The 11,680-nt window shown below is 37.6% G+C and overlaps 1 protein-coding gene across 1 annotated transcript in view; it reads left to right on the forward strand.

Moving 5' to 3' along the window:
• MGA (MAX dimerization protein MGA) overlaps positions 1–11,680 on the forward strand; it is a 61,771-nt gene that overhangs the window by 14,445 nt on the left and 35,646 nt on the right. The window contains exons 6-9 of the mRNA XM_015815936.1: positions 955–1,053; positions 3,160–3,812; positions 4,911–5,247; positions 11,168–11,412. Coding sequence (XP_015671422.2) covers positions 955–1,053; positions 3,160–3,812; positions 4,911–5,247; positions 11,168–11,412 — 1,334 coding nt within the window. The remainder of the gene's footprint in view (positions 1–954; positions 1,054–3,159; positions 3,813–4,910; positions 5,248–11,167; positions 11,413–11,680) is intronic.

Below are 11,680 nucleotides of genomic sequence, written 5' to 3' on the forward strand. Positions count from 1 at the left end.
GTTCCGTAAATCCGAAGCCCTATGGGTGTCCTTCCGACCTGGCACCCTAGGCCAGAGGGTCTCCGCCGGCACCATTGGCAGGTGGATCCGGAACTGCATAGGAGAGGCGTACTGGGCTGCGTCTCTGCCGACTCCAAGTCATATTACCGCACATTCTACTCGGAGTGCAGCAACAACGGCTGCATGGGCCACTCAAGCGTCTATTGAGGAGGTTTGTAGGGCCGCTACATGGTCCTCGCCCTCTCCAATCATACGCCATTACAAAATTGACAGGTTCGCTGCGGCGGACGCCTCCTTTGGTAGGAGGGTTCTCCAGCAAGTGATTTCCGAAGAGACAACTTGAGCCTTTCTGGTTTCCCACCCTATGGGACAGTGAGGCTTTGGTATGTCCCATTGGTGGAGTCTCTGTCTCCTGTACTGGAGAAGGGGCGTTGGTCTTACCTGAACGCCTTTTCTCAGTACGGAGACGGAGACTCCACACCCACCCTAGGGTCAGCTAGACCATTTGTGTTAGGGTGCTGAGAGCCAATGCCTCGTCAATCTTCAAACGCTTCGCCCTCGTTAAGACTGGATTACCAGTAGGAGGGGGCGTGACAAGTTTTGGATACTTGGTTTCAAGAGCAGGCAGACAAAGAAAACCCATTGGTGGAGTCTCCGTCTCCGTACTGAGAAAAGGCGTTCAGGTAAGACCAACGCCCCGTTACAGTCATCCATTCTAGAGGTGACGAGGGCAAGAATAACTGAATAAAGCCTTATGGTCCAGGAAAGGGCACAATTGGTACAGAGAATGAAATTGCACAAAGGAATTGCAAGTCTAGATGGACCACACATGTTAAGTACATCATAGCAGCTATGTATTTGTGTGTATGTAGCATGTTTTTTAACATGTTTGTCAAGCAAAATGATCTCACAGTTCTTTTGTTCCCATTTTTCTCAACTCATTTATACTGCCAGATGCTGGACTTCATTTTATTTCAAGGACTGGAAAGACAAATGACATCACAAAAATAAAGGGTTGGCGGGGAAAATTTCACAACTCTTCAAAAAATGAAGGTAAGAGGAAAACTTTGGATACAGAATGTTACTTTAAGAAAATGAAATGAGAAAATGAGAGAAAGAATGCATAGAATTGTGATTTCAAAATATTCTGTGACTATAGATCACAGAGGACAGATAATAAAGTATGCATGTATATTTTATATTTTTGAAACAAGTTTATTTTTAGAATTTTGTTAGATAAAAAATACTCAAGATTTCCCCCCCACAATTTAATTAAAATTACAGACCAAAAATGCATTGCATTATTAATATCTGGCTCACATTCTTAGCTGGCTTACTCTTGTTTAAAGCTTCCCAGATACATGACGTGGCAAGGGTGGAAAGGAAATCTTAATGTATTAATAGACCATATAAAATGCTTGCTTGCCCGTCAACAGATCTTTTAGCTGAAGATTCAAACCAAATTTAGTATTAGGAATTGAGTGACTAAGTTTACATTGCCTGTTAAAGCATATCTGATATTCACTAGAAGTGACTGCCATATTGCTGGGAAAAAACAAATGGACCTAGCTTCCTTTATTTATTAAATTTATATGCTACCCATCTCACTACCCAAATGACTCCGGGCCTTTTGGTGGTGGCCCTTAGAAAAGAACCTTAGGGCAGAGGTCCCCAACCTTTTGGACACAAGGAACCAGTTCTGTGGAGAGAGGTTTTTCCGCGGATCGGAGGCTACATGGTTTTGTGTGCTGCCTGCATTCCATAGATGGGGCTTTCCTTGTTTGTGCGGACCGGTTACTGGCATGCCGGCCCAGTACTGGTCCACGGACCGGGGGTTGAGGACCCCTGCCTTAGGTAAAATATACAGATTGTTACAAATGTTATTTATAGGTTTGGTCTTTGTTGAAAGAAGGAAGCACTAAATCATAATTAAAACATAATTGTTAAAAAACTAAACTGCCAAGCATTTCTAATAATGGTTGCCAAATTGCATAAACCTATGCTGGTCTTATCCAATATGTATGGATTTTATCAATTTTACACGAACTTTTTACACAGCACAAATCTTTTTCTACTTGAAGGAACAGAATGACTGTCATATTTTAAACATAAAGCTCTATGTATACATTGGCTACCACATTGTATCTGCAAATAGCAGAATATGGAACAAAGATACTTCTTTGTTTTTGGACACTAAGTAGATCAGATTCAGGCCTGGAATAGGTAGTTGATAATTATATATTGATATTGTCTGGAATGATTAGAAATAGCATACAACAACAAGCAATAACTAGGTATATATTGATCTGTCAGAAAAGGAAAAGATCTTTTGGATTTTCATCCAGTAATAAGAAGACAGTCTAAGCCCTTGCAACTATAGTTGCAGTTCTAATTTGATGCATTTTCTAGCAAAAGACTTTGGTGCTCAAGACTGATATTGAAATTGCAATATATTCCCACAAGTTAACTCTCACATAACGTGTGGTGGAACTGAGTATTGAGTTGTTGAGCAAATCAGGTTAAAAAGCAGTTTTGAACAATATTGAGAAACATTTTGTCCATAAGCAAAAGTTCTCAATATTAGGATAATAGAATATTGACTTCCTTGAGCTTAATATTTCTGATTTAAAAAACATTTCTATAGGTTGTATGTAATGGACATATCAGTCTCGAATATTAAACAAGAATGTGCTCTCTTTTCTTAACACTGCAACTAGTGATTTAAAAAGTTAAAATTTAATTTGACCAAGAAATGATTTAAATAGTGATTTAGAAATCAATATAATTTACATTAAATACCCTCTGGCCTCATCTTCCTAGTGTATAGGGAAGCAATATGTTGCTGAAACTGCAACTGTCAGACATTGATATGAGCTTTTTATTAATATCTCCTCCTTTAAACCTTTGGGGATAATTAGGTTTTCCAAATTGAACTTATGTAAAAAAGAAAGAGAAATGTCTTCTGGAAGGCTTCATAATTACAATCATAATTGAAATATATTTATTTCTCTTTACATTTACAGTTAAATTCCTGTAGTTTTTAACATTTCTAAGCTTAGCTAAATATTCTGAAATTCAGTTAATGGAATTTGTGTAAGCATGTTGCAACTTGAGATTTTAAGTACTCTTAAGCTAATAAGTATTTTTATTATTATTCAGGCATCATTTTAGAAGGCTTGTTGAAGAATCGATCTGCCTTCTGCAGTGACAAACTTGATGAATACTTAGAAAATGAAGGAAAGTTGATGGAAACAAGCATTGGATTTTCTCCTAGCACATCTAGTTCTCCTGTAGTTTATCAGCTTCCAACTAAAAGCACCAGCTACGTGCGGACATTAGATAGTGTTCTAAAAAAACAATCCATTGCTTCTAATTTGAGTTCTTATACTTCCAAACCTCTTGGCTTACCTTCTATTTCTAAAAAGAAAAAAGAGAAAGTTAAGAACAAAAAGCAAGCAGTCTCAAGAGGCAAAGAAAAATCTCCCCAAAAAGATCCAGTAGGTTTATCTGTTGCAAAAAACCACAAACATAAATTAGTGTCAGAAGAGAAAGTGTCTAAATCTCAGGCAATTGATCAGACAGTTACCGAGAAAGATGCTTTGACGATGTTGGGCACAGAGGAAAATTTGCAGAGCAAACAGATCACAGTGCGTCAGGTGCAGCAGCAACAGGGCAGTCGCCTGTCAACTTTATCCAAGACTCAGTTGAAACTGCTGGATTTAGAAGATTGTGCATTATGGGATGGTAAACCACGGACATACATTACAGAGGAACGAGCTGAACTATCTTTGACAATTTTACTGACTGCTCAGGTAAGTTTAAAGGATGAAAATATAAATTTTGTCTAACAATTGTCTGAACAATTTCTACAATAATTACCTTGTACTAGAAAACAACATGATTCAGTGTCCTTTTAAGAGTCAAAAAGCATAGTGTCATTTTTCGTCATTCAGTTTTCTGAGTAGAAGATTTTAGATTTAGCATTAAAGAACATATTCCTACTGAGACTTCCCCTTTCCTTGGAATAAGACAATAGCTTCATAGAATACTTAAGAGTTCCCAGAAAGCTGATGGGTATCTAAATCCATTACACTGGTAAAGGCCATCGTATTTCAATTATTAAAATCTACAATTGTTTAATTACCTTGATTTTGGTTTGTCAGACTTTAGTCTTGCATTATATTGGTAACTATTATTGATATTATAGTTAGCAGCTCTGGGATTATTTAAATTTTATTGAAATGTATAAATAGTCCTCAGTTTATGATTACAATTGAGGCCAGAATTTCTGTTGCTAAGCAAGGCAGTTGTTAAGTGAATCATGTCATTAAGCCCATCTGGTTCCCCCCATTGACTTTGCTTGTCAGAAGCCAGCTGGAAAGGTTGCAAATGGCAATCAGGATGCTGCAACCATCAAAAATACATGCTGGTTGCCAAGCACCCAAATTTTGATCATGTGACCATGGGGATGCTGCATCAGTTGTAAGTGTGAGGACTGGTTGTCACTTTTTTCAGTGCCCTTGTAAATTTGAAAATCACTAAATGAATGTTTGTTAAGTCGTGGACTACCTGTATAAGTTGTTTTTTGATCTAGAAAAAAAATCAAGGAAGATGTGCAGCTTTTGATATAGCATTCATCTTGATTATATTATTCCTATAATTTCGTAATATAAATAAGCTGATTTTAGTATTAATAGTAGATATGTAGTCTGTTGAAATAAATATGTCAGTGGTATATTGCTGCTTTTCTGCAATAGATTAAACACCCCACTGGATTCTGAATGCTAGCCTGCTATATAGAATTCTTTGTCAGTAATTCTGTGAGCTATACTATGACATTTGCTTTTCATTTGTGGCTCTGCAAATATTTATCTGAATATATAACAAAGGTATATATTAACACTTTTCAGGCGTCACTCAAAAACAAACCAATTCACAAAATAATTAAAAAGAAAGCACCACCATGCAACAATGATTTTTGTCGGCTTGGGTGTATCTGTTCTAGTTTAGCTGTTGAAAAACGTCAGCCAACACATTGCCGCAAACCAGATTGCATGTTTGGATGTACTTGCCTAAAAAGAAAAGTTGTCTTAGTTAAGCACAAAAAGATCCAGGAGAAGCCTCTGTATGGGAAGCATAAATTATATCGTGAAAGAAATCAGGAACAACAAAAAGATGTAATTGCAAAAGATGAGCAAGAAAAAATGAAACTAAAAGATAAGAAGAAGAAAAAGAAGATTGAATATAGTAAGTATTGATAAGCTATTTAGCTTGCTAAGCTGTTCAGTAGCTATATCCACTATTTTTTTCAAAAAAAAATGTGTTATTTCAGCACACATGTATTATGGAACTGATGTAGGACATAATCTTTAAATGCAAAAATGTTTCAATTATAACCATGTTTATTACTTTTGTAGCTCTGGAATTTCAGTTTAGGACAGACATGTCAAACTTGCGACATCACATGACGTCGCACAATGTATCAGGACGGTTTTGCCATTGCCAGCAATGGGGTGGGCACGGCTTCGTGTGACGCATCCGGCCCAGGGGCCGGTAGTTTGACACCAGACACCCCTGGTTTAGGAGATGATTTGGCAGTAAGTGTAGTGGAAAAATTACAAATGATTTTTTTGTCCTAGTACCTGCATTGAAAACCTAATAATAGGTTTCCAAGAAGGAAGTGTAATCAAAGTAGAAACAACAATGTGGAGCAACATTGGGTTAAATTATCCTTTTTTTTTACAGGTTTGGTTTTCATAGTTATAATAGATAATGTTATTTCCAGATGAAAAAATTACATTTTGCAGAAGTTGAATCATTATGGATACTTAACAAAAAGTTCAGTGAATTCTGGGTTATGACCAGGCCAATTCAAAACTTTTTTTCCTAATTTTTGTTCTGCTTGTTACTGTTTGTTATAAACGTATTCTTAATTTATATTAACCCTACAAATATTGAACAGTTTATTGAATCAAATTAAAGACTTCCACATCACAGACAGGTGTTGGCACAAGATAGAAATGTCACTGGATGTGCATTTAAAATAGAAAAGGAGCCTTAAGCCACAACCACTTACTGTATATGATTGTTACAGTGATATCTACTTGGATTTTAGGAGCAGATTTGCCTAAAAGATATGTTTGGTTTTAAAGGCCCAGTACAGTGATCAGCTCCCACAAATGGTGGTTTTGGGTTCATCATCCTTTCCAGGAAGGTGATCTTCAGAGAATCGTACAACAGGAAAGCCAGCCTATATAGCTGGAATCCAAAGCAGCAATTTGTCTCAAGAGCACCTGGTCTGGGACGAGTCAACTTGGATAGAAAGGCATCACATTCTGATTTTGGATTGACATTGTCTTCACAAAAATGCACCTGAAGAATCATGAAGAGGGGAAAGAGATGAAAGTGAATAATATTATAGTATCTCTCCTGTCTTTCTGGCCAGAAAGACATTGTATCTTCTAAGTGGTATTTAGAAGACATTTTCTGCCCTAGGAGAATAGACATTGCACTCAGAAGTCTTATGGATAATTAAAGATTTGTGAACAGTCCTTTTGGTTTACCTCTCTGCCACAAGGAAGAACAGAATAGGAAGAGGACCACATGGTTCTTTCACTTCCATGATGTAAGGAAGTAGGGACTGATGCATTGTGACTCCTTGGCTTCATCAGCTACTGTAGGCATTCCCTCTGGCCTCAATTTTATAAAGAATGCTGCACAGGACAAATAATCATTGCTTCCTTTTGAGCCAGGAGACATTGGTTCTCAATTCTGTTGGAGATGAGCATTGAGTATCTGGCATTTTCTAGAGTGGCCAAACTCTTTTCCCATATTAAGACCCAGGATGGCTTCATATTAGCACCTGGAATTCATGGAAGCAGTAGTTCCCAAAGTGTTAATAGACACCATCTTAGTGGCTAAGTGACCAAGCTTGATTCACATTTATAAATTGACACAGAGAGCTTTTCTTTGTTGATGCCGGGGGAAGGACTTGCCCAACTATTAGGTTTCCTTCAGGTGGACCTAGACAGCAGAGTGGAGGACAACTCATTGTGGAGGCAGGCGAATTCTCTTAGATCTGTATTTTGTGATGATCAGAGGCACTTGATCCTTGTGAACCCTTACGTTAAACGGATTCTTAGAAGGGACAAATTGATTTTTCTTCCTGTTATCGATTGCTTTATTTGCTGGGATTTACCTTTAGTCTTGCAAGTCCCAACATTAGATTCCTTCAGTTTCATTAAGAATATTCGTATTAAAGATTTGTGTATAACAACTTTATTGTGGCTATTACATGATACTGATTTTATATGTTGCTATGAAAACTACATAATTTAGCAAAAATATAATAGGATAGAAAGTTTGTTTCTTTGTCAGTTCTTCTGGCCTTGCTATTATATTAGAGTGCAGCTCCTAGCACACCACTCGAAGGCCAGATATGATCCTAAATTAAATCTGAACAAACTTGTGCATTTATTTTATTATCATTTTATCCCTCTCTTTCACCCAAATACAAATTGCTTGGGCAATTTCTCTGTAGCATATGGTGCTTGGAAGCAACTGGCCCTCTATTCCAAGTTTTTTTATGTTTACTGTGCAAGAAAGTAGTTTACTCTAGATATTTACTTCAGTACAGCAATACCTTCTGAATTTGAAGAATAAGTATATTGCTGTGTTTCTTAAAGTGCGGTCCAAGAACTTCTGGGAGTCCCCCAGATAGAATACTATCAAAATACAATATTAAAATACTACCAGAGAGTCATGAGAAATGGTAGAGCCAGTAAAGGGTCAATTTTAATTTTTAATATGATAAATATCACTAAATATACCCATACAAACAAAAGTTGTTTTGAGATCATTCAAATAATTTTAAAAGTGGGAAGGGGTCCTGAGAGTAAAAGTTTGAAAAACACTGGTATATTTTAATGCTTCAACTCACACAAGATTTATAAAAAGGTTGAATGAAAGATAATGCCTTCAGTGTGCTGAACTGCCAACAGAATAACAGAGCTGGGACCTTGGAGGTCTTCTATTCCAACTCCCTGATCAAGCAGAAAACCTATACCATTTCAGACAAATGATAATCCAATCTCTTCTTTAAAACCTCCAGTGTCGGACCACCCATAATTTCTGGAAGCAGGTCATTAATTGTTTTGTCAGGAAATTTCTCCTTAGTTCTAGGTTGGATCTCTCCTTGATTAATTTCCATCCATTGCTTCATGTCCTGCCTTCAGGTGCTTTGGAGACGTCTAGGACAATTCAGCATAGTGAACTCGGCATGGCCAACTCACCACCGCCAACTTACTGTGGCCAACTCTCTTGCAGGACAACTTGCGATGGCCAACTTGCTGTGGGACAAGAGTTACACTAATATCGAAGAAATGGTGGAATAGAATCATTAGAAAAAGGATGCAAAAGGAGGGACAAAATGAAATTGAATGGCAGAAATTAAAATACTTTTTAAATTATTTTAAACATTTAAATTGAATTGTTGAATTGTCCTGTAGCAAGTTGTCCCATGGTGAGTTGGCCATGACGAGTTGGCTGCACCAAGTTGTCCCATTCTGGCTTTGGAGAATAGGTTGACACCTCCCCCCTTCTTTGTGGCATACCCTTAGATCAGTGGTTCTCAACCTGTGGGTCGGGACCCCATTTGGGGTCGATCGACCATTTCACGGGGGTCGCCAAGCAAGGCTGTCCGCCATTTTTTTTGTCCGCCATTTTTTTCCCCTTTTCCGGCAGGTGCCTTACCTCCCTTGAGCTGGGCCAGCTGGTGGTTGGCCTGCTCCGCCTCTGCCGCTTGCCAGCTACGCCTCGGCCAGCGCAGGGGGCGGAACCACGCATGCGTGGCGCTCCCGGGCAGGGAAAGTCCTCGACTTACGACCGGTTGGGTAGTCCTCGACTTACGACCGGTTTAGTCCTCGACTTACGACCGGTTTAGTCCTCGACTTACGACCGGTTTAGTCCTCGACTTACAACCAGTTGGGGTCGCGGCATTAAAAAGGTTGAGAACCACTGCCTTAGATAGAAGCTCTAACATGATCTTTAGCATCTGTTCTTTCAGTTCAGTTGATAGGAAGCTGCTGTGAGAAAAGGCTATATTGCAGTGCATGAAATGGAAACCCCCCAAGAAGTACCATGTGTGCTTTAAACAAGTCATTTAATTTTTTTATTGGCAGAGGAATTTCTCTAGTTGAAATTTAGTGCCAAATATAGGACTTTTTTTTATGGTGATGACTATGTTGACATGAGTATTGTAAGTCCTTGCTTAATGAGACTACTTATTCAGTGACCATTCAAATTTGTAGTAACACTGAATTAGTGGTACTTCTGACCAGACCTCAAAGAAAATTAGTTAGTTAGTTAGTTAGTTAAATTCTATAGCTGCCTATTTAATCAAGTGATTCTGGATGGTGAACAGTTACAATGTTGTAGAGTCATGTGGTCTCCACTTGCAACTTCATGGAAATTTCAGTCCCATTTGCCATCATTATTTGAAGATTATCTGTATTGTGCCACNAGTGGTACTTCTGACCAGACCTCAAAGAAAATTAGTTAGTTAGTTAGTTAGTTAAATTCTATAGCTGCCTATTTAATCAAGTGATTCTGGATGGTGAACAGTTACAATGTTGTAGAGTCATGTGGTCTCCACTTGCAACTTCATGGAAATTTCAGTCCCATTTGCCATCATTATTTGAAGATTATCTGTATTGTGCCACATTAAAATGGTAAACAGGGAAGAGCTGATTTATTTACAGGTAGTCCTAAACTTACAACCATTTGTTTAATGATTGTTCAAAGTTACAGTGGCACTGAAAAAAGTGACTTATGATTAGTTCTTACACTTATGACCGTTGCAGTATCCCTACAGTCACATAATCAAGCTTTGGGTGCTTGGCAACTGACATGTATTTACAATGGTTGTAGCATCCCAAGGTCTTGGGAAAGTCATTTGCAACCTTCCTTGGGAGTTTCTGACAAGCAAAGTCAATGGGGATAGCCTGATTCACTTAATAATTTAGTGATTTGCTTAACAACCATGGCAAAAAGGTCGTAAAATAAAGCATGACTTAACAACTACCTTGCTTAGCAAAGAAATTTGGAGCTCAATTGTGGTCGTAGGTCAAGGACTACCTGTAATGAAGAACAAAGTAGACAACTATGACAGCAACTGAGAGATTTTGTTTGATAAACTGATTAAAGTTAGTTGCCAGATCACTCAAAGGGAAATTGCTGTCATGATTGGCATTCCACAGGAATATTTGGGTGGACCATATTTTTGATGTTTTTTTAGTATTGCAAAGCTTGTGCTTAATGGGTTCCTTACATGCATGTTGCAGAAATGAAAGTTTCAAGAGTTTAAATTTGCCACTTGATGATGAAATGTAATCAGTCCATGAAATATCACAGATCTACACTTGTGTGTGTGTGTGGGGGGGGTAATGGAAATTGAGCACCCAAGATTTGGCAGGGAAACTTAGAGTTAGTTTTTGGGGACGTGCAAATGGTATTATTTACATGGATTTCCTTGAACTAGACAGCACTATCAGTGCAGAGGGCTACATAGCAACACCTAAAATTTTAAAACAACTATTTAACATAGTTTGGAAGCACATGATAATTTAGCTGTTCTTCACAGGTCACCCAAGAGCCAATTGCAAGCTTGGCTTTCACCTTCTCACGTAATTTGATAAACAATTCAGAATTGTTGCCATGCAACTTCCACTTTTTTTCAAAAGGGAAAAAATACCTTTGTAGGTATCTGATTCAAATGAGATGGAAAAGACTGAGGATTTGGTTGAAAAGGCAAAGCATTAGGCTCTCTCAGAATAGGTTTAGAAAGCTTGATCTTTATTGGCAGAATTATGTGATGAATTGTGATTATGTGGAGGAATAAATTTGGGTAACAAAAGATCTAATTTCAAGGATTATTTTCCTGGTTCCTTTATTAAATTTTCCCTGTTTATAATTATTGTGGAGGTAGGCACTACTTTTCATTTACTTTTTTTTTTTTTGTTCATAAAGACTGCTCAGTATTTCTTTGATTACTTAAGTAAAACAGACTACTGCTATAAATAATTATTTTGCTGAGAGGAGTCTTATGTCTAGGCAGTACTTTGTGATAATGGAGATTTTTCTTTGAAAAACAACTTCATTTTTTTCTTAGCTATTTGTGATACAGAACCAGAAAAACCTGTTAAAAGTTTTCCATTGTGGGTAAAAAAAGATGGAGAGATGGATCCAGAACCAATTTACATCCCAACTCCATCAGATGTTCAGGCAACAAAAACTGTGATGTCACCTATTCCAGAGATCATGTCAACTGATGATAAGCCTACGGCAACTGAAGTTAATTCAGTGACCAATGGAGTCAAGCCATTACGAGTATATACACCTAGACCCAATCCAGTGGTAAGTAAAAGAAGTAAGGTTTAAGGCTAAACCAGAAATATATCTCATTCTGCCTATAATTCAGAATATTGTTCTCTTTTATGAATATATTGGCAGTTTGTATAACTGATTTCAGATCTTTATGAAGACTCATTAAATTTCTGACTCCTCCAATAGTAAGCTATGTAGCTTTTCTTGGGTGATTTGTAATTATATAACACTGTTATGTTGCTACATGGTTTCCATCCACTTTTTTTGTTAAACATTGGTTGGATATAATAATAATAAT

This window comes from Protobothrops mucrosquamatus, unplaced genomic scaffold (assembly GCF_001527695.2).
Source record: "Protobothrops mucrosquamatus isolate PMUCROS unplaced genomic scaffold, P.Mucros_1.0 scaffold387, whole genome shotgun sequence".
NCBI classification, from domain to species: domain Eukaryota; kingdom Metazoa; phylum Chordata; class Lepidosauria; order Squamata; family Viperidae; genus Protobothrops; species Protobothrops mucrosquamatus.